The sequence below is a fragment of the Chlorocebus sabaeus genome, chromosome 17, assembly GCF_047675955.1.
Source record: "Chlorocebus sabaeus isolate Y175 chromosome 17, mChlSab1.0.hap1, whole genome shotgun sequence".
Taxonomy (NCBI): Eukaryota; Metazoa; Chordata; class Mammalia; order Primates; family Cercopithecidae; genus Chlorocebus; species Chlorocebus sabaeus.
The window spans coordinates 59,990,277-60,017,689 of record NC_132920.1 but is presented as its reverse complement, the minus strand read 5'-3'; the positions used below and the strand labels follow the sequence as shown (position 1 = coordinate 60,017,689).

General features: G+C 40.3%; 1 protein-coding gene across 2 annotated transcripts; it reads right to left on the bottom strand.

The window, feature by feature from the left end:
• Positions 1 to 1,832: 1,832 nt before the first annotated feature.
• On the bottom strand, positions 1,833 to 19,362 carry KIAA1586 (KIAA1586 ortholog). Of its 2 annotated transcripts, XR_012089197.1 has the most exons (4): positions 19,104 to 19,362; positions 18,449 to 18,532; positions 10,167 to 13,273; positions 1,833 to 5,678 (listed from the first exon to the last, which is right to left on the bottom strand). XR_012089197.1 is itself a non-coding variant. In XM_008013646.3 (3 exons), the coding sequence occupies exons 1-3, from the start codon at positions 19,122 to 19,124 to the stop codon at positions 11,096 to 11,098; spliced, it is 2,283 nt and encodes a 760-aa protein (XP_008011837.3). In that variant the 5' UTR covers positions 19,125 to 19,362; the 3' UTR covers positions 6,815 to 11,095. The 2 variants fall into 2 exon arrangements, 1 of the variants encoding a protein (XP_008011837.3); XM_008013646.3 differs by lacking the exon at positions 1,833 to 5,678 and having other exon boundaries at positions 6,815 to 13,273.
• Between the last annotated feature and the right edge of the window lie 8,051 nt (positions 19,363 to 27,413).

The following is a 27,413-nucleotide window of genomic DNA, read 5'->3' as shown; positions in this document are numbered from 1 at the left end:
TGTGTCTCAGCTCCCCTGGCTAGGAAAAGGGATTCCCTTCCCCCTTGAGCTTCCCAGGTGAGGCAATGCCTCGCCCTGCTTCAGCTCTCGCTGGACGGGCTGCAGCAGCTCACCAGCACTGATTGTCCCGCACTCCCTAGTGAGATGAACCCAGTACCTCAGTTGAAAATGCAGAAAACACCTGTCGTCTGTGTCACTCGCGCTGGGAGTTGGAGACTGGAGCTGTTCCTATTCGGCCATCTTGCTCCGCCCCAGAAAAATAAATTTTGTAAAGATATCACTTCTCCCCAGATTTGAAAATTACTCAAGTATAATTCCAATCAAAATCTTAAGAGTTTTGTTCTTATTTTGTTTTTGTTTGTTTGTTTGTTTTGGTGAGACAGAGATTTACTCTTGTTGCCCAGGCTGGAGTGCAAAGGCACGATCACAGCTCATTGCATCCTCTGCCTCCCAGGTTCAAGCAATTCTCCTGCCTCAGCCTCCCGAGTAGCTGGGATTACAGGCATGTGCCACCATGCCCGGCTAATTTTGTATTTTTACTAGAGACAGGGTTTCACCATGTTGCCCAGGCTGATCTCGAACTCCTAACCTCAGGTGATCCACCTGCCCTGGCCTCCCAAAGTGCTGGGATTACAGGCATGAGCCACTGCACCCGGCCAATCTTACCTAGCACATTGGTAGGTAGCCTTACCCTCTTTCTCCTTCTCCTCTGAGACAGCAAACAATGTAACAAGGAAAATTTAGGAACAAAATATAGAAGATTTTTTAAAATTGCCCTTTTTTTTCAGCAGGTAGGTCACATAAATCCTGCAGAGTCAAAAGGAAAAGCAATGAAAAATAAGAAAATGCAAAGAGAATATCAAAGCCCTTTATGAATAGCAAATCTGAGAGCCTCAGCAAAACAATACTTCCTAAAAAGGGAGGAACTCACCAGGAAATGCAAAATCGTCAACTCAAAAATCTAACAACTGAGTGAGCACAGAGCTGTAGAAGCTGAGCTTCAGCAAAAGTCATGAGGATGGAATGCAGAGAGAAAAAGCACAGAGAATATCTAGAGGGCTCTTAGCAGCACTCTCAGAAAGGCCCAGCAAAAATATACTCCCTGAGATGAAAGGCTCACATGAAGCTGCAGGTGCTGAAGGGCCTGGGGAGTGCAGGCCTGGTGACAGAAGCTCTTCCAGATTCACTATGGATCAGAGAACAGGGATACACACACACAAATTTCCCAGAAAAGCCACATCTGCCAGAACCAGTGGTCTCTATGACAATAAAGAGAATGCCTTGGAATGTTTAAAGCCTGGAAGAAAACCCCCGGTCCTCCCACCATCCATGAATCCACCTGCAAACTGCTGGTCCAGGAAACTCCACGTCACTAAAATATGTGTTCAAGAAATGCTGTGGCACAGCATCAATACAAAGATTTTATAAGAAAAAATGTGAGAAAGTTGCAAAATTCACAAATGCATGAAAAACATTCACAAGAAAAATGCTGTCATTGAAGAGATAAAAATGCTGACCACACAGCTACCACAGAGTAAAATTCTTAATGAACTGTTCACCTCCATATAGGCAGAACTCATGAGTTAATTAAGGTTTGTTGGAGCACTCTGGCTGCACTACCTTTGGATTGAAAATATCCTTCCTATTCAGAGAACACAAAAATATTCATCAGCTTATTTTTATTTTATGACTTCAACTTTTATTCTTTATTCCATCTTTAATTTTTTCTAGAATTTTGTTTGAGGTAGGAATATAACTTAACTTTTTCTCATACATCAACTATATTTTTGGAATGGAGAAATATGTAGCTTCAAAGAAACCGTTATGTATGCTTATTTGACTGGTAGAAATTCTCGGGATTGATGAATCACTGTGTTACACAGGGTGGAATCTACATCAGCTTCTTTGGCAAGCCTGTTGCTCCCTTAGGGGAGCCCAGCAGTGTTACTGATGTCTTACACAGCACATGTCTCTGTGTGCTCACCACCAGGGAGGCTGCAGATTCTCCAACAAAATCCAATGCTGTATTTAGAATTTTGTTTCAAGTACATATAATATCTTAAAAAGCAAATTTTTTTAAAAGGGCCAATTCACAGTATTGTTTTATAGTATTTGAAGTATTTGTAAGTTGTTTTTGTATCTACTAGGTGTTTTTGCTTAAAAATAAAAATTGTTAATAATAGCTATTATTATTTAGAAATAACAATCTGCCAGGCACAGTGGCTCACGCCTGTAATCCCAGCACTTTGGGAGGCTGAGGCAGGCAGATCGCTTGAGGTCAGAAGTTTGATATCAGTCTGGCCAAAATGGTGAAACCCTGTCTTAACTAAAAATACAAAAATTAGCCAAGTGTGGTGGTGCGCACCTGTAATCCAAGTTACTCAGGAGGCTGAGACAGGAGAATTGCTTGAACATGGGAGGAGGAGGTTGCATTGAGCCAAGATTGTGCCACTGCACTCCAGCCTGGGGAACATAGCAAGATTCCATCTCAAAAATAAATAAATAAATAAAAATAACATAATCTATTTAGAGGATTCCAGCATAGAAAAAAGTTAAATTATTTTACATTTATCTCATGTGATTTTAAAAATACTTTCACTGGGAAAATTTTAAATAGGAAGTAAAACAACCCCCCCCCTTCCATACACAAATACTCAACGACCAGCTTAAAAAATTATCCACAATTCTATCATTTTTCTAGTAATATTTGTTGATTACTTATTAAGTGTCTAACAATTTCCCAAGTCTGCTTTACCTCATTCAAGAATCCAAAAAACCAAAAGAGCTAGGTCAGAGGCAGAATAACTATGAAACTTGAAGGGGTACCTTCCAAAAAAGGAGCCACAGAAATATCTCTTCACATTTATATATTTTTGTTAAATTTGCTTTTTTTTTTTTTTTTTTTTTGAGACGGAGTCTCGCTCTGTCACCCAGGCTGGAGTGCAGTGGCGCAATTTCGGCTCACTGCACCTTCCGCCTCCCGGGTTCAAGCAATTCTCCTGCCTCAGCCTCCCGAGTAGCTGGGACTACAGGTACACGCCGCCATGCCCGGCTAATTTTTTATATTTTAGTAGAGATGGGATTTCACCATGTTGCCCAGGCTGGTCTTGAACTCCTGAGCTCAGGCAATCCGCCCACCTCAATCTCCCAAAGTGCTAGAAGCCACTGTGCCCGACCACAAAAACATTTTTACCATAGTCAGTTAAGACTATCATCTCTTTCCATTTCAGCTGCACCTTCTGTGTATTTTCCCTTCCTGTTTTAACCATATAGTGGCAGTAGACATTTCTGAGCTCTTGTTAAAGAGTGACTGGGATATATTTGTGTACTTTGAAATTTCTTCCATATATAGTTAAACTATTGCTGGCCATCTCAGTTGGGAAGTCTTCTGGGAATACTTTGAATGGTCAATTCAAACAATATTTAAGAGCAGTCACTCCAGGGAAAATTGAAATGCTCTGAAATCTTGTAGTTCAGATGTGACTCTTAATAGGAGTTTCCCTATATGTGATAATAATCCTAAAAATTACACTGTATATTAATCACAGTGGAGAATTGGAAAGAAACCTATGTAAACTATCAAAAATAAAAAAGCAAATTTCCATCAACTATGCTAGAGGATACTGTAAATTATCCTTCTATACCTCTATAGAAAAAGTATTACAGAATTGTCAAATGGAGACAATCAATGCATATATAACCAAAAGAAAACTAGGGTCCAGGCATTAATCTGGCTCACATCTGTTATCCTAGAACTTTTGGAGGCCAAGGTAGGTGGATTGCTTGAGCTCAGGAGTTTGAGACCAGCCTGGGCAACATGGTGAAACCCTGTCTCTACAAAAACATACAAAAATTAGCCCAACATGGTGGCACTTGCCTGTGGTCCTAGCTACTCAGGAGATTGAGGTGGGAGGGTCTCTTGAGCCCAGGTGGTGGAGGTTGCAGTAAGTCGAGATTGCACTTTAGCATGGGCAACAGAGTGAGACCCTGTTTCAAAAAAAAAGAAAAGAAAAGAAAAAAAAGAAAACAAAACGAAGGAAAAAATAATTGTAGAGCTGAAATAAATAAAAAGATCATGTATTTTTCACCTCTATATTGTGTAATATTAACTTTTAAATATTGTGAAGATTATAATGATTTATTTTCTTAATCTAAATAAATATTTCAAATCATTTCTAATGGTATATTCACAATTTTGTGGGATTATTTTTCTTAGAGTGTGTCAAATTCAATAACCAACAGGCCCCATAAAACCTGAAACTAGGCTGGGTGTGGGGGCTCACACCTGTAATCCCAGCATTTTGGGAGGCTGAGGCAGGATGATCACTTGAGCCTAGGAGTTTGAGAGCAGCCTGGGCAACAGAAGAAGACCCTGTCTCTAAAATTATTTAAAAATTAGCTGGGCATGGTGGTGCGTGCCTGTAGTTCCAGCTACTTGGGAGGCTGAGGCAAGAGGACTGCACAAGTCTGGAAGTTCAATGCTGCAGTGAGCCATGACTGTGCCACTGCACTCCAGCCTAGGCAACAGAGTGAGACATTGTCTCAATAGATAAATAAATAGAACTGTTCAAGATACAATTATTATCCTTGTTGAAAGATAGATAAATTAATACTCAGAAACATCAATCAACTCTCCCAGGCCATCTTGATATTAAAAGGTGGAACATGGCCAGGCACAGTGGCTCATGCCCGTAATCCCAGAACTTTGGGAGGCCGAGGCAGGTGGATCACAAGGTCAGGAGATTAAGACCAGACTGGCCAACATGGTGAAACCCCGTCTCCACTAAAAATACAAAAATTAGCTGGGCGTGGTGGCGTGTGCCTGTAATCCCAGCTACTCGGGAGGCTGAGGCAGGAGAATCGCTTGAACCAGGGAGTTGGAGGTTGCAGTGAGCCGAGATCGTGCCACTGTACTACAGCCTGGCGACAAAGCAAAGACTCTGTCTCAAAAAAAAAAGGTGGAACATAATTTAAAATCACATTTTTCAGGCCAGGTGCAGTGGTTCGTGCCTGTAATCTCAGCCCCTTGGGAGGCCAAAGCAGGAGGATCACTTGAGGCCAGGAGTTCAAAACCAGCCTGGGAAACATGGCAAGACCCAGTTTCTATAATGAAAATAAATAAATAAATAAATCACATTTTCAGTTCCCAAAACATTCAATAACTTTGGCTATCTGTTCATAACAAACTGTGACCCTGGCAATTGACTAAACCTCTTGAAATGTCAGTTCTATTACCTACAAAACAAAGAGACCCAATTAGATAATCTTTAAATTGCCCTTTCATAACCAGGCCAGTGGCAGTTACCTTGAGCTCAGTACCAGACAGAGGGCACAGACTCATTGTAACTTTAAACTATCCTGAACAAAGTGGGGAGCCAGTAAAACCTTTTCAGTAGAGAAATATGTTAGACTTCATAGACCAGCTAACCAACCACCCATTCCCAATTCTTTCTCCATTGTCTACTTCTAATACAGATGCTATGGAAGGTAAAAGCTTACATTTCAACATTCCCTTGCAGTGAGTATGGCCATGCTGACACAGTTCTAGCCAGTGAAATATAAGTCTGTTTGGAAAAGCTTCTGGCAAAGCTTTTGACTTCCTGATGAATACACAGGGCTTGATCCAGGTCTTGCCATGTTGTCTTAAATCGAGCATCCCTAAAACTGTGCCAGGCATCCTGCAATTATGAGGGAAAGACCAAAATCACCCCAGATAACACAACAATGACACTATTGAGCTACTCAAGCAAAGACTGTAGCCATCTCTAGATCTAGTTGTCTGAATGTCTTCCTAATAAAAGTTATATAAAAATAAATGTAAACTTTTGAATAGTCAATCCTTAGTATGAAGGATATGTTAGTATTAACAAGGGGCAAGAATGAAGGCAGACAGACTTGTTAGAAAGTTATTACATTACTCTAAGCAAGAAAAATAACGACTTGAACCAAGAACCAAGATAACTACAGTAGGAGAGGTGGAAGAGACAGGGCAAGGTGGATGAAGAAAAGGTTTCAAATATCTTCTACATTTCTAGTTTGAGCATCAAGGGAAATGGTTGGGCCATTTTTCAAAACAGGTATGATGAGGGATGAATAAATTCAGCTTTGGACCTATTCAGTTTAAGATGCCTATGGAACAACAATGTGAAACTGATGAAAAGACAGTTGACTATGGATCCTGAAGTCAACAGTAAGGTCTAGATTGGTGAAACTTGGTTTTGAGAATAACTATCATATAGGGTAGTGCTGTCTAATACAACTATACTGCAAGCCACATATGTACTTTTTTTTTTTTTTTTTTGAGACGGAGTCTCACTCTGTCGCCCAGGCTGGAGTGCAGTGGGGTGATCTCGGCTCACTGCAAGCTCCACCTCCTGGGTACATGCCATTCTCCCGCCTCAGCCTCCTGAGTAGCTAGGACTGCAGACGCCCACCACCACGCCCGGCTAATTTTTATATTTTTAGTAGAGATGGGATTTCACCATGTTAGCCAGGATGGTCTCGATCCCCTGACCTCATGACCCGCTCACCTCTGCCTCGCAAAGTGTGAGATTACAGGTGTGAGCCACTGTGCCTGGCCCACATATGTAATTCTAAAATACAGTGATTATTTTATTTAACCAAATATATCCAAAATATTATTTCAATATACTATCAACATAGTTATTAAATGTGGTAATTTGCACGTTAAGTCTTTAAAATCTAATGTGTATTTCACACCTAAGGCACATCTCAATTCCTGTTTTCATCATACTTGATGTGTATATACATTTCATAAAATTCACAGATGACAAAGTAGACTCACAAACCAAAATTGTTCCAAACATAGTTATCATTTTCTTTTATTTTTCATATCCACACTAAAAAAAATCCCATTTATCTTTTTCAAAATAATTGATTTGACTTCGGACCAAAAGCATATCAGTTGGAAAACATTTGCCTAAGTTAGGTAAATTCAATAAATCTTATGTAAGCTCAGTACTGTTAACACTGACTTCAGAGTTACTGAGTATACTGAAAAGCAACCCTAAATTTAATCAATAATGCATTTTAAAATTTTTTCTTAGTTTTTACAGTAAATTTACATGACATTATCAAATACAATGAAAAATTCAAGCATACTGACTCGTTAGAAAAATGAGTAAAATTAATCTTACTGATTTTTATTTTTAGAAGTTTTGATTTCAATATAAACTCTAGTACTTGTCTAGGACAGGCACATGTAAGCTTTTTCCTATCCTTGGAGCTTCAAATTTAGATCATTCATATGCCATAGGATATTGGGTAGAAAAATTAAACTGCCATTTTTGGTCTTTGATTATTAAACATCTGGCTAGCATTCCTGTTATTGGAAGAAAATCTTGGAGTTAACAGTACAGTAAGTTTTGTAGAGCTCTTCCACAATATGACCAACTGACAGGGTACATAAGATCACTAAATTAATCTCTTAATTCTTTCCACAATCCTATAAGCTGGTGTTGATTTGTACCATGTGCACTTATACAATGAGCACTTAATTGTACCCAACAAGTGACAATTTGTTGTAGAGACTATTTTAAAAAAACTGAGCATAAATATTGTCAAACCATATCATTTAGTGGAATGAAGAAATAACAGAAACATCAAGTTTGTTTTAAAATTCTAATGGAATCTGGTTTTTTTAAACCTAACTTAGCTGGAGTGCCATTTATTGTGATAGAAAGTAGTTTTTTTTTTTTTTTTTTTTTTTTTTTTTTTTTTTTTGAGACGGAGTCTTGCTCGATAGAAAGTAGTTTTTATCTCATTTAGCTGAAACTGTTATAACATGCGTAGAGATTTTAAAACAGTTGCATGAGATGGGCGCAGTGGCTCACGCCTGTACTATCGGCATTTTGGGAGGCCAAGGGAGGTGGATCACTTGAACCAGGGAGTTTGAGGCTAGCCTGGGCAACATGGGGAAACCTTGTCTCTACCAAAAATACAAAAACTAGCCAATGGTGGTGGCATGTGCCTGTAATCCCTATTACTTGGGAAGCTGAGGTGGGAGGATCACTTGAGCCTAGAAGCAGAGGTTGCAGTGAGCCAAGATCGTGCCACTGCCTGGGCGACAAAGGAAGACCCTGTCTCAAAATAATAATAATGATAATAATAATTAAAAGCTAATTATTTTTAAAAAGCTGCATAAATTTGCCTTTTTTTTTTTTTTTTTTTGATGGAGTCTTGCTCCATCGCTCAGGCTGGAGCGCAGTGGCGCAATTTTGACTCACTGTAACCTCCGCCTCCCGGGTTCAAGCAATTCTCCTGTCTCAGCCTCCCGAGTAGCTGGGACTACAGGCACCTGCCTCCATGCCTGGCTAATTTTTGTATTTTTAGTAGAGGTGGGGTTTCACTTTGTTGGTGAGGCTAGTCTCAAACTCCTAACCTCAGGTGATCCACCCGCCTTGGCCTCCCAAAGTGCTGGGATTACAGGTGTGAGCCATTGCACCTGGCCATAAACTTGACTTTTGAAGCCATCAGTTGAAATCATTTCTTCATACTTTTTAAGTCCTATGAGATACAACATAGTGTGTTAGTTGGGTAGTTTCTCAAATTAAGAAACTGTTCTAAAACTACAGAAATGTACTTATGATTTTTCAGCTTTAGAATCAATTAATCTTTAATATTGCTAGGTCCTATATTCTAAAAGCAATTGTTTGGTGGCTTAACAAAAAGCCTTGTACTTTTTTTTTTTTTTGAGACAAAGTCTCACTCTGTCACACAGGCTGGAGTGCAGTGGTGTGATCTCGACTCACTGCAACCTCTGCCTCCTGGAGTCAAGCGATTCTCCTACCCCAGTCTCCCAAGTAGCTGGGACTACAGGCGCGTGCCACCACGCCTGGCTAATTTTTTGTATTTTTAGTAGAGATGGGGTTTCACCATGTAAGCTAGGATGGTCTTGATTTCCTGACCTTGTAATCCACCTGCCTCAGCCTCCCAAAGTGCTGGGATTACAGGCATGAGCCACCACACCCGGCAAGGCCTTGTTCTTTTTAATAACACATCTTATTTAGGCTTTTACTCATAATTTTCTAACAATTTCGTCAACTGAAATAATTTCACATTTATCCATTTAAAACTAGTTCTCAGCCAGGCATGGTGGTTCATGCCTACAATCCCAGCACTTTGGGAGGCCAAGGCAGGAAGGCTGCTTGAGCCCAGGAGTTCAATATCAACCTGGGCAACATGGCAAAACCCCATTTCTACAGAAAGATATGAAAATTAGCTGGGTGTGGTGGCATGTACCTGTATTCCCAGCTACTCAGGGGTGAGGTAGGAGGACTGCTGGAGCCCAGGAGGAATAGGCTGCAGCGAGCCATTGCAGTCCAGCCTGGGTGACATAGCAAGACCTTCCCCTCTCCCATCCAAAAAAAAACCCTAATTCTTTCACGCAAGAATCTCAGCTATTCTGCTGGGCATGGTGGCTCACTCTTGTAATCCCAGCACTTTGGGAGGCCGAGATGGGCGGATCACCTGAGGTCAGGACTTTTGAGACCAGCCTGGCCAACAAGGCGGAACCCCATCTTTACTAAAAATACAAAAAATTAGCCAGCCATGGTGGCAGGCATCTGTAATCCCAGCTACCTGTGAGGCTGAGGCAGGAGAATTGCTTGAACCCAGGAGGTGGAAGTTGCAGTGAGCCGAGACTGCACCACCGCACTCCAGCCTGGGTGACAGAGTGAGACTTTGTCTCAACAACAACAACAAAAAAATTAGCCAGGTGTGGTGGCACCACACCTGTAATCCTAGCTACTTGGGAGGCTGAGGGAGGAGAATCGCTTGAACCCGGGAGGAGGAGGTTGCAGTGAGCCAAGACTGCGCCATTGCACTCCAGCCTGGGAAACAAGAGCGAAACTCCTTCTTGAAAAAAATAACAACAAAAAAAGAATCTCAGGTATTTCACATCTGACCAAACTTACAACTTTAGTTCCTTCTAAAATTGTTTTTAAAAACTCTTGTTAATTCTGATTTCAGGTGACTTAATTTCATTGATTCTTTTTGGCATATGAAATATAATTTACCCAATTCATTCTACATCTGCTGAAGTCTCAATTTTCCTACTTCATCTTTAATTGTTTCTTAAACAGCAGCTTGTTTTGCTCTGCCACAGCAAACTGCAATTGCCATTCATTGTCAAATCTGCAACATACCTTCGAGTCTCTTTACTGTTCCAGTTGTACTAGGTTCTGCATCTCCACTTGATACTTTTTCAGTATGCCTTCATTTTAAATTTAAAAATTTGCTCATATTCATGTGTAAACTAGAAAAATAATTTAATCATGATTAAAATAAGTATTTCAATTACCAGTTACAATTTACACAGGAATCACTGTAATTCCTGTTTTTTGCATAAAATATTCTGATGCACATGATGTTACATCAATTCATAGAAAAAATAACTTGCATTGAATCCATCTGCTGACAGCAGTATCATATCTAAGAGCAATATGTTTATATTCAATACTGGAAATGACACAAAAGTTTGACAGGCACACTACAACAACCATATCTTATGCAAGGTAACAGAGTAAAATGTCTACCTGAAAAACAGTAAAGCTAAGCAGAAAAATATTTTACATCGTTTCAGTTTTCTTAGGTAAAATTAAATACATTAAAATTTTACTTTTAGTCCTTAAGCTGATCGGCCACATGTAGCTAGTGGCTACCATACTAGATAGCAAAGATATGGAAATGAGAAAGACAAGAGCCAAAAGGCTTATAGTTTTTATTCCATTTCTCTTTTATTTGATATAACCTCCAGGGCTTAGAACTTATCTGAGTCCTGTTATTTTTTGCATCCTTAAAGTAAAACAGTACAAAATTATAAATAGTGTTTGTTCTGTACAGAACTTCATGGAATACGTATTATGACCCATTCTAGGAAACATGGGCCAATGTCTAAAAACCTATAGCTCCTAAAACCAATCTTCAAGATTATCTTCTTAGAGAACGCCTTTTAAACAGCAACGTGCTGACAAAAGTTTAACTGGCTTTCCAAAAAAAAAAAAAAAAAAACCTTTATGTACATAAAGGATGTGCAGTACATAATTTACAGATGATAAAAAACATATACAATATTCTATTGTAAGTTCCATAAAGCCAATTGATTCTCATGGAAGACTTTTGTTGACTTTTGCCGAACTCTCGTATCTGTAGCCAACCTGTGGTTGCAATTTGACCAGGATTTTACAAACGGTGTTGCATCCCAATCTGCTAGTTCTTTCCCCAATAAATTTATTGTCATTAAATCTGACACATGATCTATTGTCAAACTATTTCTCACCCTTGTACAAATTATGTTCATTAAATGGAAACCCCTTTCAGCTTCAGCACTATTGATTGCAATGGTGCTAACTATCTTTTTAGCTTTTTGTATAGTTGCAGGAATTGAAACATTGTTTGATTTTATATTATTATTTACAAATTCCCGAAAATCATTCAAATCAACTTCACATTTTAAAATTTCACACAAATGAAATAATTTTTTTTCACCAGCTATCCATGGTGAAGTTATTTCTTCATAAGGCCATGTAGAAGGTTCTAGCAAATCAAAGTAATTAAAAATACGTTCATGGTTTCCATCAGATAAAAGGCGTAGGTTCATGTGCTGAATTATATTGTCTAGTAATATATTCCTAGGAAGAGCATTAAATTTATTGTTTTTATTAAATGGAATATCTTTAAACTTATCTGACTTGATCAAATCTTCAATTTGAGATTCATACTTTCCAGTACCAATTTTTAAATTTTCCAAAGCTCTTATGGTACGTTTGATCAATTTTTGTGCTTTCTGAATATTAGTTGATCTTGACTGTAATGCAGTTGAAAGTACTGAAAATTCTTCAAGAATGTCAATCATTAAAGCAAGGTCTTGTAAGAAATTAATGTTAGCTAATCTCTTTGCCAAACCACAGAAAGAATGAGAAAAATGCATATATAATATAGGATATGCATGCCATACAGCAGTAGCAGCTTGTAAACTACATGCTGCCCATCTTGGTCCCATTACCCGACCAATTTTAATAATTTCAGTTTCAAGTTCTTTAGCTACAGTTCCTAGAGGGTTGGTTTGATTTTTATTAGGTTGATGATAAATAGAATAAATTTTATCAAGAAATATTTTAAAATGATTAATTTGTTTTATTTCAGATATAGAATCATCAAGTGACAATTGTAATCGATGATTTAAACAGTTCCAAATGATGATTTCAGGAAAATTTTCTAACAATTTTGTAGCTACTCCAGACTTTCTTCCCAGGATTGTATTAGCACCATCAGAACAAAATGCAATTAAATTTGCTTTCAAATATTCATTTGTAAAACCACAATCATTTAAAGTAGTCAATAATGTATTGAAAATATACTCTGCTGTAGTTGACACCAATTCTTTTAAAGCCACAAATAACATAACAGGTGCAGGAGCTGACTGAATTGTGCACTGGAGATAAATCACTAGGGTGCTTTTCTTTGAAACTGTAGATGCCTCATCAATTATGATACAGATTTTAGCATTCTCTTCTATAATATTCTTAAATATCTTCATCTTCATTTCTTTTGCAATATGTTCTGCTATTCTTGTTGCACTGTAACGTGTATTCAAACAATTTACCTCTCCATTTTTTTCCTGTAACTCTATTGCCCCCTCAATATCAGATAAAGGTCTATTATGTTTTACTAAACTGTAAACGGTATTGAAAACTTTTACAGTAGCATCAATATTTTTATTATTTTGTTTATGCACTAAATTAGAAATTGAATCATTTGTTGATTCCTTTAACAAATCCTGAATTTTACCATGGGCTTTAGAAACATCATGTTCCCTAATTTTTTTTCGTAGAGAAGCTTGCCTAGTAGTTTTATTACTGCCATTAGGGGTTACTAAATATGCAATCCATTCCTTGGACACATGGACATGCTTTTCTGCTTTCGATCCCAAATGCCGAACCGCTGAACAATCCTTACATCCTAATTTACCTTCTTTTATTTCAAGCCATTTGTATTGCTCTGTAAACACAAATGCTTGTTTTTCATTCCAACAATCGGGAAGCACAAGATTATCTATTTCTTCCTTTGATGAACGTGACGGCTTTTCTTCAATGATTGGTTGTTCAATATACTCGAAATGTAGTTCCTTTGCCTTAGACAATCCACAGTGATTTTTGCTCACTTCATTATTTTCTGTGTCTGTTTTCACCTTCTTCATATTTAAAAAATGCAAAAAATCACCCTGTCGTTTTGGCATTTTAGGAAACAGAATCTGAAAAATAATTTTATATATGTAAGTAAAATTCAAAAATAATGTAAAAAGTTCTCTTAGTGATTCTTTATCTAATTTTGGAAATAAATTTTAAACTTAAACATTTAACCTGATTTTCAGTTTATATCTATAACATCAATATAACTTGCTATTTCTTGAAAAAAACACTATTAATTTTTAAAATTCTACAACCAACAACAGTTTCACAAAATTTGACTATGAATTATTATCATCCAATTAGCAAAAAGGTTGGTCATAAGATTTGCAAATAAGTATGCTATTTGCACCTCCCCATAGCAACATCCTCCCATGCTCAAGTCCCTTGTATAAAATGAAGTATTTGCACTCAACCTTTGCATATCCTCTCGTATACTTTAAGTCATTTCTAGATTATTTTTAATACCTAATATAATATGCCACAAAATAGTTTTTATAATATATTACTTTTTAATGTGTTTTTATTATTGTATTTTTATTTATTATTTTAAAAAATATTTTCCATCTACAGTTGGCTGAATCCACGATGTGGAACCCACAGTATATGAAGGGCTGACTGTAGTAGCAACATGAAGGGTGGATAATATTTTCAATTACATTAATGAATAAGATGAAAGTGAAACAATAAAGACATATATTAGAGTTTTACTCATTCATCAATGACATCAACATCCTTCTGAACTAATGAAGAGTTAAAAAAAATTTTTTTTTTTTTTTGAGATGGAGTCTTGCTCTGTCACCCAAGCTGGAGTGCAGTGGTGTGATCTCAGCACACTGTAACCTCCACCTCCCGGATTCAAGCAATTCTCATGTCTCTGCCTCCCGAGTAGCTGAAATTATAGGCACACGCCACCACACCAGCTGATTAGTTGGGACTATAGGCATGCACCACCATGCCCGGCTAATTTTTGTATCTTTGGTAGAGATGAGGTTTCACTATATTGGGCAGGCTGGTCTCGAACTCCTGACCTCAAGTGATCTGCCAGCCTTGGCCTCCCAAAGTGCTGGGATTACAGGTGTGAGCCACCACGCCTGGCTGAGTTTTGGAATATTGCAAAGCAACTTCCTCAATTTTTTGTATCGCATTTAGTCTAGCAGAGACACATCACACTTTAAAATTTAATCTGCATTAACATTCTATCCTTCACTTTCTTAAATTTAATCAACAAATAACAACACAAACTCTAGTTTGTATTTTACTGATTACAATGGGGTAATGTTCTACCAATACTGCAGCAGGACACTATTTATTAATAGTTTTTCTACCAATAGATGCAAATAACCTCAAGTGCACAGATAGCAAGAAATGATGTATTAAGTATTACGTTAAATATAATGAACATTTATGTACTTGTATATTTATATATTTTAATTTGTAATAACTGCTCTGTTTACAATCAGCTCACAAAATTTCTGAAAGTTTAACAACTAGATTTTTTTTTTTTTTTGAGACGGAGTCTTGCTCTGTTGCCCAGGGTGGAGTGCAATAGCACAATCTCAGTTCACTGCAACCTTCACCTCCCAGGTTCAAGCTATTCTCCTGCCTCAGCCTCCCAAGTAGCAGGGATTACAGGCACACGCCACCATGCCTGGCTAATTTTTTGTATTTTTAGTAGAGACGGCGGTTTCACCTTGTTGGCCAGGCTGGTCTCGAACTCCTGGCCTCAAGTGGTCCAACCGCCTCAGCCTCCCATAGTGCTGGGATTACAGGCAAGAGCCACCATGCCTGGCCAACAATTAGTTCTTATGATCCAGTTCAAGCCACCTCCAACACACTACTGCACTTAACAAGAAAACTGAACAAACACAAATATAATGTGCTTACATCACTATAATAGGTGCTAGGGTTTTCATTATCACCACAGACCAGATCGATGTATTCAAGAACAGGTCTCTATGGTCCTTCCTTTTAGGAAGTGGGCAAATTTACAAGTCATGAACAATCATTCAAATTAAACTTAAATTTAACAACTAGTGGGAGATTTTTTTAGTTGGAGTTGGCAAAGATTCTCAAGAAAATCTTGCAAGTGGCACAGACTAATTAGAAACAAAAGGGGCAAAGGGGCTGGGAGCGGTGGCTCATACTTGTAATCCTAGCACACTGGGAGGCCAAGGCAGGAGGATCACTTGAACTCAGAAGTTCAAGACCAGCCCGGGCAACATAGTGAGACCCCAACTCTACAAAAATAAAAAATCAGATGGGTGTGGTGGCTCACACCTGTAATCCCAGCTACTTGGGAGGCTGAGGTGAGAGGATCACTGGAGTCCAGGAAGGTGGGGCTACAGTGAGCTATAATTATACCATCACATTCCAGCCTAGATAAAATTTAGAGCAAGACACTGTCTCAAAAAAAAAAAAAAAAAAAAAAAAAAAAAAGCACGGGAAAAGAGTCAGAGTACATTAACATGTAATAATGTTCCTGCATGTAGATTCCTTTCAAAATGGGAAATAGCACAGACATTGATTTAAAAAGATACAGATTTCAGCTAGGCACAGTGCCAGTCTCAGCTGCTCAGGAGGCTGAGGCAGGAGGATCACTTGAGCCCAGGAGTTCAACTCCAGCCTGGGCAACACAGTGAAAAACCCACCCCTGGCTCTACCTCATTAAAAAAAAAAGATATAGATTTCATAGTACAATTTTTTTTTAACTGAAACGATTATCAGTAATCTCTTAGATAGCTAAGTTCAAAATAACGAAGGTCTTTGATAACCCTGCTTTATCCTCCACATCACTATACAGCCAAACATCAAACTCTGAATCTTCTTGATCCTTTCTTTACATATACACTACCCTCATCATAGACCAGGCCATAAATGCCCTAGTCAAAAGTCTAGATTTTATTCTATAGGCAAAGGAATCAATAAATAACATCAAGATGGGAACATTATTAGAGCTGTTGCAAGAAGGTTAACCACATAGGAGAGTATGTGGGAAGAATACAAACAAGATAATCAATCTAGACAAATGGCAATGTGGTACAAAAATAGCGATGGCAAGGAGGAAGTAAACTTCCCTGTATATGTACTATATTTCAATAAAATTTACATCAAGGTAAGGGCTCTTTTTATATCCCCATATCTTTCATCATTCCTTTCTTTCAGCATATTGTTTATTTTGGAGGCTAGGTACATGACAGAACACAAAGAGGATTCTGTGCCACAACGCAGAATGAAGCCTGGATAATCAACATTTATATGAAAAGACTAAGGAATCCAAAGCAGAATATATCAAGAAGTAACAAAATTTTTTTTCTTTTAATATGAAGAACCCACAAATAGAGAACTATACCCAGCAGCATTGCATCTTTACTGGATGGTACTATAAAAAACACAGAGAAATAAGCATATCCTGGTAGAGCCCAGTATAGGATGGGGTTACAAAGGAAAGTGGTCTCTGAGTGCATTTTAAAGTAGAATTAAGTTATTGTCTTTTACGTGGCACCACTGAAATGCAACAGGGATGTTTTACTATGTTCTTTCTGGTACTGCAATTACACTGACAGCATGTAAGTCACTTTTCCATATAAGAGCTGTCAAACCTTTGATCCTCTATTTTGAACAGGGTTAAATATAAAGGGTTCTATCATGCTGGATACACAAAATATTTTATGAAATGATGTAGAAGAATATTTATATTTAAAATAAAATTTAAAGTAATTTAAACCTCAGCTAAACACAGCCTATATATTAACTCAGAATTTAAAATATAGTGATTTGTTCCTCAGGATATTACACAAATCTATACCTATTTACTTTTCCAAACTTAATTTTGTACAGCCCATCTGTGTTTCTCAACGATACATGGATCATGAATCAGACGAGTGTCACTTCTACATACAGATGCACAAAAACTCATCAAGATCATCTGTCCCAATTATTCCTGTTTTCATACCAGTTAAGAGGAACCAAAATTATTTTTCCTAAAGACCCATGAAATCCTCTTCCCAAATGTTTCTCATTAAAAAAACAAAAACCACTGCTCTTCGATTTCGAGTTACGTTGCTTACTCCATAACCGTGAAGGCAGAGTAGGCAAATAATCCCCCTTGGTACTATCAATATTTAGAAAGGTTCCCAAATGTCAGGAACAAAATATACACACAATATTAATTGGGAAAAATGTCCAGAAAGTGACCGTGTAAAGAACTTCTACACAAAACGAAAACAACGATGTTAACAAAACAATGTTTAGGGAGGAAATTTTAATTTGAAAAACAAGTGACTTACAAAGTCACCCTAAACCTACAAAAACTAAAAAACACAGAAACATTAGACACTCCATTAAAGAAAACTTCTACAGCTTGAATACCAAACTGCAACTAACTACGGCATTCCAAAAGAGGAGTTTGGGACACAACTATTTTCTGTCTAGCTAGCTGAGATACCACTTTACACAAAGCCTTTCTAAAACTCCAATAACTATGGATGAAAATCATCCCAAAATACATCATAAAACACCCCCTTCTGCTTTGGAAACCAATGCTGTACAAAGTGTGCTCAGAAATCCATCCACATGTCCCTGCACTTGTCTGAAAATGAGAATTCCTAGGCCCCACCTTGAAATTCTGATTCGGTAGGTCTGCAGCGGGGCCCAGGAATCTGCCTGTCTATACTTACTAAGGCTTGAAAACTACTGTCCCAAACGGAAGAAACTCAGAAAAATAGAGTATGTTCCCAGTGATGCAGGATTCTTCATTATGAGCATCAACTGTACTATGCTGTAACATGACGATCTCAGAGGTTAGCGAAATCTTCAAGCTATTTGCCTTCATGTTAGAAGCACCATAACGCTAAGATTCTGGGCTCTCGCAACCCTTCCTGTTTTCTACGACCTTGCTCATCATTAGCTGCTCCTTCCTCCGTGTCGCCTTTAGAAGTTACTCTTGCTCCATTTCAAAACAGCTTCTTAGAGACCAGCGTTTTATCTTAAGTCTAAATGAAAGGCAGGGGGTGAGATTAAGTGTACAGCACGTTCTTTAGGCCATGCTCTTTGTGATGGCAACGGGGGTGGCTCAGACAGCTCTTTTGGTAAAGATCCCAATCCTGTGCCATGCTCCACAGTGTCTAGTATGTATTAGACACTCATAAAACATTAAATGACTAGGTGAGGTAAAATTATATAAGGGCCCACCATAGTCTTTTACTCTGGGAAAAACGCAATCATCAGTTGCTACTTACACTGACAAACTGAATGTCGTCTTCATTTTCATCCGTTGTTGACTCAGATGCCTCAGGGCCAGCTGGAGAGGCAGATTCTATTATCTATAAAAACAAGCCAAAACATACTTATCTGTTCAGCCACATTCTTGTAGGAAGAGAGCGTTTCCGAAAGGAACAATTAAAAACAAAGAGCTCTTGAGGAAAACGAACTGAGCACAATTTCACGCAAACCCGACCAGGAACAGAACTCGAGCAGTCGGCTCTTGCCACAGCATGTGCGGAGCTGCAGGGACCCAACGCTGAAAACGCAGTACCAGCCTCTCAGAATTCCCCTTATCTACTCCAGAAGGAGGACTCTGGAATTCCCCTTATCTACTCCAGAAGAAGGAACGCACGCTCAACACCGAAGGGCAATCCTGCCTTAAAACGTCGCTCCCACTGGCCCAGCAGGGGCCACAACGAACGCCGGGCCCCGTGCGGGGGGACGGGCGGCCATTGTTGCTGCGGGTTCCTCGCTCAGACACGCACCAGGCCTCAGAGCTGGGCTCGGCCCAAGACACTGAAGAGGTATCGCCCAGAGGCTGCGATGGAGCACCAGGCCTCAGACCGCAGAAAACACAAACCCTTCGCGGTTCGCCTCTGAGAACGCCAGGGCCCTCACTCGACTACTCACCTCCGACCCCGGGTCTCCCATGTCTCCGACGGCTGTGCTGACAGCACCACTGCTCCTGCTGTCCCTGCCGCCGCCGCAGCCGCCACGACTCCGCTTCCCGCCCTGCACCGCCTCGCGCTACCGGGACCCGCCCCAGCGTGAGCTCCGAGGCCACCAGCGGAAAGAGACGAAAACCGCTTCAAAACACGGGCGGCCCTCACTGGCCCGCTATTTCCTCAGAGCCGCTTTCTCTCATTCCCGGGCTTCCTTCCCTGCGCCGCGTAGGATGCTGGGATGGTAGTTCCTACCCGCCGGGCGACCGCGGCGCGCGACTCCCCCGCGCGTGGATAAAGAATGGAAAAGGAGTCTGAACTACAGCGAAGGTGTCTTCCTTCGCTATTTAGTAGGTGTCTTCCTTCGCTGTTGGTCTACTAAAATAGAATGGAAAAGGACTCTGAACTACAGCGAAAGTGTCTTCGAAGGTGAACAAGCAGTGTACCCTGTACCCAATGTCTTTAATCCCTCACCCCCTCCTACCCTTTCCCCTGAATCCCCAAAGTCCTGTGTATCATTCTTACGCCTTTGTGTCCTCATAGCTTAGCTTCCACTTATGGGTGAGAACATACAACATTTGGTTTTCCATTCCTGAGTTACATTACTTAGAATAGTAGTCTCCAGTTCCATCCAGGTTGCTGTGAATACCATTATTTGCTCCTTTTTATGGCTGAGTACTCTTCCATGGTGTGTGTGTGTGTGTGTGTGTGTGTGTGTGTGTGTGCACCATTTTATTTATTCTCTTGTTGATTGATGGGCATTTAGGCTGGTTCTATATTTATGCAATTACAAATTATGCTGCTATAAATATGCATGTGCAAGAATCTTTTTTGTATAATGACTTATTTTTCTGTGGGTATTGCTTTTCCTAGTAGTAAGCTTGCTGGATCAAATCGTAGATCTACTTTTAGTTCTTTAAAGAATCTCCACACTGTTTTCCACAATGGTTGTACTAGTTTACATTTCTACTAACAGTGTGAAAGTGTTCCCTTTTCACTACATCCATGCCAACATCTGTTATTTTTTGTTTTTTTGATTATGGTCATTCTTGCCGGAGTAAGGTGGAATCGCATTGTAGTTTTGATTTACATTTTCCTGAAAATTAGCCATGTTGAGCATTTTTTCCATATGTTTGTTGGCCATTTGCATATATTCTTTTGAGAGTTGTCTATTCATGTCCTAAGCCCACTTTTCAATGGGTTTTTTTTTTCTTGCTGATTTGAGTTCTTTGTAGATTCTTGATATTAGTCCTTTGTCGGATGTATAGATTGTGAAGATTTTCTCCTACTCAGTGGGTTGTCTGTTAACTCTGCTGATCATTTCTTTTGCTGTGCAGAAGCTTTTTAGTTTAATTAAGTCTCGTCTATTTTTCTTTGTTTCTGTTACATTTGCTTTTGGGTTCTTGGTCACGAAGTCTTTGCCTAAGCCAATATCTAGGTTTTTTCCGGTGTTATCTTGTACAATTTTCATGGTTTCAGGTCTTAGATTTAAGTCTTCGATGCACTTGAGTTGATTTTTGTATAAGGTGAGAGATGAGGATCCAGTTTAATTCTGCATGTGGGTCACCAATTATCCCAGCATCATTTGCAGAAAAGGGTTTCCTTTCCCCACTTTATGTTTTTGTTTGCTTTGCTGAAGATCAGTTGGCTACAAGTATTTGGTTTTATTTCTGGGTTTCTATTCTGTTCTGTTGGTCTATGTGCCTATTTTTATACCAGCACTATGCTGTTTTGGTGACTATGGCTTTGTATATAGTTTGAAGTTGGGTAATGTGATGCCTCTAGATTTCTTGTTTTTGCTTAGTCTTGCTTTGGCTATGTGGGCTCTTTTTTGGTTCCATATGAATTTTAGAATTGTTTTTCCTAGTTCTGTGAAAAATAATGGTAGTATTTTGATGGGAATTGCACTGAGTTTGTTGATTGCTTTTGGCAGTATGATCATTTTCACAATATTGATTCTGGCCATACATGAGCATGGGATGTGTTTCCATTTGTTTGTGTCGTCTATGATTTCTTTCAGCAGTGTTTTGTAGTTTTCCTTGTAGAGGTTTTTCACCTCTTTGGTTAGGTATATTCTTAAGTACCTTATTGTATTTATGTATTTAATTTTTATAGCTATTGTAAAAGGGGTTGAGTTGTTGATTTGATTCTCAGCTTGGTTGCTGTTGGTGTATAGCAGAGCTACCGATTTTGGACATTAATTTTGTATCTTGAAACTTTACTGAATTCTTTTACCAGTTCTAGGAGCTTTTTGGATGGGTCTTTAGGGTTTTCTAGGTATATGATCATATCATCAGCAAACAGCAACAGTTTGACTTCGTCTTTACCAGTTTGGATGCCCTTTATTTCTTTCTCTTGTCTGATTGCTCTGACTAGGACTTCCAGTACTATGTTGAACAGAAGTGGTGAAAGTGGACATCCTTGTTTTATTCCAGTTCTCAGGGGGAATGCTTTCAACTTTTCCCTGTTCAGTATAATGTTGGCTATGAGCTTGTCATAGAAGGCTTTTATTACTTTAAGTTATGTCTCTTAATCATAGAGTTTGATTTTAAGTGCCTTGAGGTAATCTTCTTTGAGTTAAATCTGCTTGATGTTCTATAATCTTCTTGTACTTGGATAATAGTATGTTTCCCTAGTTTTGGAAAGTTCTCTGTTATTATCCCTTTGGATAAGCTTTCTCTCTCTCTCTCTCTCTCTTTTGTTTTGTTTTGTTTTTTGAGATGAAGTCACTGTCGCCCAGGCTGGAGTGCAGTGGTGCAATCTCGGCTCCCTGCAACCTCCATCTGTCAGGTTCAAGTGATTCTCCTGCCTCAGCCTCCTGAGTAGCTGGGATTACAGGCAGCTGCCACCATGACTGGCTAATTTTTGTAGTTTTAGTTGAGACAGGGTTTTGCCATGTTTGCCAGGCTGGTCTTGAACTCCTGACCTGATCCACCTGCCTCAGCCTCCCAAAGTGCTGGGATCACAGACGTGAACCACCGTGCCTGCCCCCTTTGGATAAACTTTCTACCCCTGTCTCTCTCTCTCTAGCTTTTCTTTAAGGCCAATACCTCTTAGATGTGCACTTTTGAGGCTATTTTCTAGGTCTTGTAGGTGTGCTTCCTTCTTTTTTGTTCTTCTTTCTTTTGTCCTCTCTGACTGTATATTTTCATGTAACCTGTCTTCAAGTTCACTTATTCTTTCTTCTGTTTGATCAACTCTACTACTAGGAGACTCTTCAGTATGTCAATTGCATTTTTCAACTCCTGAATTTCTGCTGGATTCTACTTAATTATTTCAATTTCTTTATTAAGTTTGCCTGATAGGATTCTGAATCCCTTTTCTGTGTTAGCTTGAATTTCTTTGAGTTTTCTCAAAACAGCTATTTTGAATTCTCTGTCTGAAACATCACATATCTCTGTCTCTCTGGGATTGGCACCAGCTACCTTATTTAGTTTATTTGGTGAGGTTGTGTTTTCCAAAGTGATCTTGATGCTTGTGTATGTTCCTTGCTGTCTTGGCATGAAAGAGTTGGGTATTTATTGTTGTCTTCACAGTTTGGGCTAGTTTGTACACCTCCACCTTGAAAAGGCTTTCCAGGTATTTGAAGGGACTTGGGTGTTGTAATCTAAGTTTTTGGTCACTGCAGCCATATCTACATTAAGGGCACCCCAAGCCCAGTAACACTGTAGTTCTTGCAGACTCATAGAGGTACCATCTTGGTGGTCTTGAATAAGATCCAGAAAAATTATCTGGATTACCAAACAAAGACTCTTGCTCTCTTCCCTTACTTTCTCCCAGAGTCTCTCCCTCTGTGCTGAGCTTCCCAAAGCTAGATGAGGGGTGACATAAGCACCGCTGTGGCCACCACTACTGAAACTGGGCTGGGTCAAACCTGAGGCAAGCATAGTACTGAGTCTTACCTACGGCCTGCTGTAACCACTACCTGGCTGCCTCCTATATTTGCTGAAGTCTCCAGGGCTCTACAATCAACAAGTAGTGAAGCCAGCCAGTCTTGTGTCCTTCCCTTCGGGGTGGCAAGTTCCCCTGAGCCCCAGGTGGGTCCAGAGATAATGTCCAGGACCCAGGGACTAGATTCAGAAACCTTAGAAATATACCTGGTGGCTCTATTCTACTGCAGCTATACTGGCACTGAAACCACAAGATTAAGTCTTTCCCACTCTTCCCTCCCTTTTCCCCAGGCAGAAGGGCCTCCCCCTATGTCCACCACCACCATGTGCCCACAGGGAGTACTGCCACAGTACCGCCAATGTTCCCTTAATGCTCAAGGGCTCTTTAGTCAGCTTGTGGTTAATGCTACCAGTCCTGGGACTCACCCTTTAGGGCATTGGACTCCCCTCTACCCCAGGGCAGGTCCATCCCTGGGCTAGATATACCATCCACAAGCCAAGGTCTGGAAATGGGGACCCCACGAGCCCACTTGGTGCTCTTCCTCACTGTAGTCGAGCTGGTACCTAAGCTGCAAGACAAAGTCCCCTATATACTTCCCTCTCCTTTTCTCAGGCAGAAGGAGTTTCTCACTGTAGCCATCACAGCTGTGAATAAGCTGGGTCACGCCTGAAGCCAGCCCCTCTCAGAGTCTCACGCAAGGCCCACAGCATGTACTACTTGGTTACCACTACTGATTATTCAGGCTCCAAGAGCTCTTTAGTCAGCAGGTAATTAATCTTGCCAGGACTGAGTCCTTCCTTTCAAGGCAGTGGGTTCCCTTCTGGACCAGGGTGTGTCTAGAAATGTTGTCCAGGAGCCAGGGCCTGGAAAGGGGGCCTCATGACTGATACCCAGTACCCAGTCCTGCTGTGGCTGAGCTGGTATCCAAGTTGCAAGGCAAAGTCCTCTTCACTTTTCCTTCTCTTTTCCTCAAACAGAAGGAAGGGATCTCTTTTGGACCTGCAAGCTATGCTACCTGGGGTTGGGGCAGGGGTGATGCAAGCACTCCCTTAGCTGCACCAGCTGCTCTCTGACTTGGTCATGTGTCCCTTAAATCCACTGGCTGCAATCCCAGTATAGCTCCACAATGTACCTAGAAGGTGCAGTCCTTGTGGCCTAGACAGCCTACCAAGTTTATTTAGGATCACAGAGCAGTTTAGCCTGTGGTTGTGAGGCTAGCCAAGACTCAGTTGCAACTGCTGGGATGGGTGAATACCCTCTTGCTAGGGCTTTATAAAATGCTCCCTCTGTGGGCGCAGGCTGAGTTCTGCCACGTGTTGGCAGCGCTGAGTTCCAGCGTAAAGTCCCCCAGTTGCTGTGCTCTCCCTCCGCTAAGTGCACGATTCTCTATGCCACGTGGCCACTGCTGGTGGATGGGGAAGGGGTGGTGTCAACAATTCAAGACTGTCTTTTCTATCCACCTCAGTACCTTTTTCAGTGATGTGAAGGTAAAACCAGTTACTGTGATCATCCACCTCATTTTTGGTTCTTATGAAAATGCTTTTTTGTGTAGATAGTTGTAAAATTTGGTATTCCTGCAGGAAGGAAGATCGGTGGAGGCTTCTACTTGCCCATCTTGCTCCACCTGCTCACTGATAGTATCTTTGTTTTTTCAGGAGGAGAAGGCTTCCACAGGCAGTTCTTAAAAATAAAAACAAATCATTATTTCTTCCCCCTCTCAACCACCACCCCCACACTTTTTCTGGAGTCTAAAATTTACCTCTTTGGGAACCAAAGTTTTTGCTCTTCCTTGAGTATTACACACTCTGTGTGTCTCGCCTCATGTTTCTTTCCCATTTATTTCCTACTTTGACTCAGAACTTTTGTCAAGAGGATTTGGGTGTAAGAAGGAGAAAAATATTTTCATAGAAAAACATTTTTATACAACTTAACCAGAATTAAGTCTGATATCTCCTAGGCCCTCTTAAGCCAGGCTGTAGGAAAAAGAATAGTGGAAGAAGAACAATGCATGAAGCCAGGCCAAAGCAAAATTCTGAATGTTCAAAATTTTCAAAATAGATTTGTATAACTTCCCACACCTCTTGTTCCAATCATATTCAGTAGCAGCCTAATAAAGATAATCCCATTATGAGGACACCCCATTATAATCACATTTTGGGGACAACAATCAAACTACTGAGGAGTATATAACAGGAAAAAGTAAGATTAATAGAGTCATGTGATCAGCTCATTGTTGAATAACTTCTGCCATTAAAGGTACAAACCGTCAGACTGCAAATAGTCTAGAAAGCCAAACACAAGAATTCAATATCAATAATGTATCTTCAAGAGGTGACTGAAAGTCTGATGATTTTCAGTCAGTGAAAAATGGGGACAGATGGGAGAGGCAGGGAAGGACTCCAAGTCATGTGTCCTTCCCCACCTGAAGCTTTCAGTAGGAATCATAAATCTGGCAGGCAGCATCCTCTGAAATCTGAGCAGTGTTTGCTCTTGGCTGGATATTTTTCTCACATACATGTGCTGATGAGACTCAGTTGCAAGGCACACCCTCTGCAGATCTCTGGAGTTCTTTGGCTGTCTCCTCTCTGGTGGTCTTCTCTGTGTGCTCTAACTACCTTGGCTTCCCTGGACTCTCAAGTCCATCTCCTCAATTTAGGGAGACCAACAGGCTATTCCTGGGTTTCTCTTCCTTGCTTCTTGGCTTAGAAACTTCCTCCAGGAAAAAGCTGGGTCAATTTTAAGGTTTTCTGTCTTCTGAGGATCACTGTCCTTCAGTGTTTGACATGCAATATGTTGAAGGCTGCTGTTTCATGTATTTTATATAGTGTTTTAGTTGGGAGAGTAAATCCAATCCTCAATACTTCATTTTGATCCAAATCAAAACCCTCAGTTTAGTAGTTTCCTGCCTAGAAATAGTACTTCTTTCCCTCTGGTAGTCCTTTAGTGTGTGGAGGTGAACCAGTCTAATTAGGAGGTGGGTGAGGTGTGGACTTTGTTGTTGTCATGCTTCTCTCACTGCACATCAGGCTTCAGATTGCTCTGTGCTTAGGCTGGGGGCTGGCTTACTAGAGGGTTTATCTCAGCGTCTACTCCAACCTCAAACTTTAGGTCTTCTCTTTTTGATGTTCCTTAGAAAAGGCCACTCCCCCAAGCTTTTACCCCTCTCCCAGCAGTCCAGGGGTAGATTGCCCTTACCTGTTATTTGATGTTTTTTGTTTGTTTGTTTTTTGTCGTTGAGACAGGGTTTTGCTCTGTCACCTAGGATGGAGTGCAGTGGCATCACGGCTAACTGCAGCCTCAACCACCCATGCTCAATTAATTCCCCCACCTCAGCCCTTTGAGTCGCTGGGACCACAGACACATGTCATCATGCCCAGCTAATTTTTGTATTTTTTTCTTCTTTTTATAGAGACAGAGTTTCACCACATTGCCCCAGCTGGTCTTGAACTCTCGAGCTCAAGGATCTGTTCACCTCCCAAAGTGCTGGGATTACAGGCATGAGCCACCACACATGGCTGACATGTGGCATTCTCTATTCTGATTAAGACTATCTTAAGCAATGCACCCCTGAGTCTCAGAGTGGGGACTTCCTGGTGATCCAGTTTTCCCGCAGCTGTTGGTATGAGCCCAATAAATGTTCTGTTTCCCTGCAGGGTAATTGTTTTTTCTTTTTCTTTATCTTTCTTGCAGTGGGGCTTCACCAGGGCTCTGAAGGGTAACTGAGTTCCATGCCCTTTTTCCAGCAGCTGAAGATGTGTTTCATAGAGATGTGGGGAAGAGGGATCCATTGGAGGGCTTCTTTCCTTTTCTACAGCAGCTTCTGTTCTCTCCTTCCCCCAACCTTCTCCACCACTCTCCCGCCCCACTCCATCTCCTCTGTAAGAGGTGCTTTCTCAGCACTGTCACTGCCTCCAAGAAAAGGAAAAACCGGCCGGGTGCGGTGGCTCACGCCTGTAATCCCAGCACTTTGGGAGGCCCAGACAGGCAGATCACGAGGTCAAGAGATTGAGATCATCCTGGCCAACATGGTAAAACCCTGTCTCTACTAAAAATACAAAAATTAGCTGGGCGTGGTGGCACGTGCCTGTAATCCCAGCTGCTTGGGAAGCTGAGGCAGGAGAATCACTTGAACCCCAGAGGCGGAGGTTGCAGTAAGCCAAGATCGTGCCACTGCACTCCAGTCTGGGTGACAAGAGCAAAATACTCAGTCTCGAAAAAAGAAAAAAAAGGAAAGGAAAGGAAAAACAACACAGCCTGCATGACAGTACATTTGTTTACAGAAGCATTTACTAAATATTTTAAGTCCACTATTGAGACATATTGCTCAGATACAAAGATTTCTTACAAAATATTACTGCTCATTGACAATGCACCTGGTGATCTAAGA

Coding starts and splice junctions, on each gene's coding strand:
- KIAA1586 (XM_008013646.3), bottom strand. CDS start 19,124: ATGGGAGACCCGGGGTCGGAG. Junction 18,533..19,103: donor TGGGAGACCCGGGGTCGGAG/GTGAGTAGTCGA, acceptor TTGTTTTTATAG/ATAATAGAATCTGCCTCTCC. Junction 13,274..18,448: donor ACGACATTCAGTTTGTCAGT/GTAAGTAGCAAC, acceptor ATTATTTTTCAG/ATTCTGTTTCCTAAAATGCC.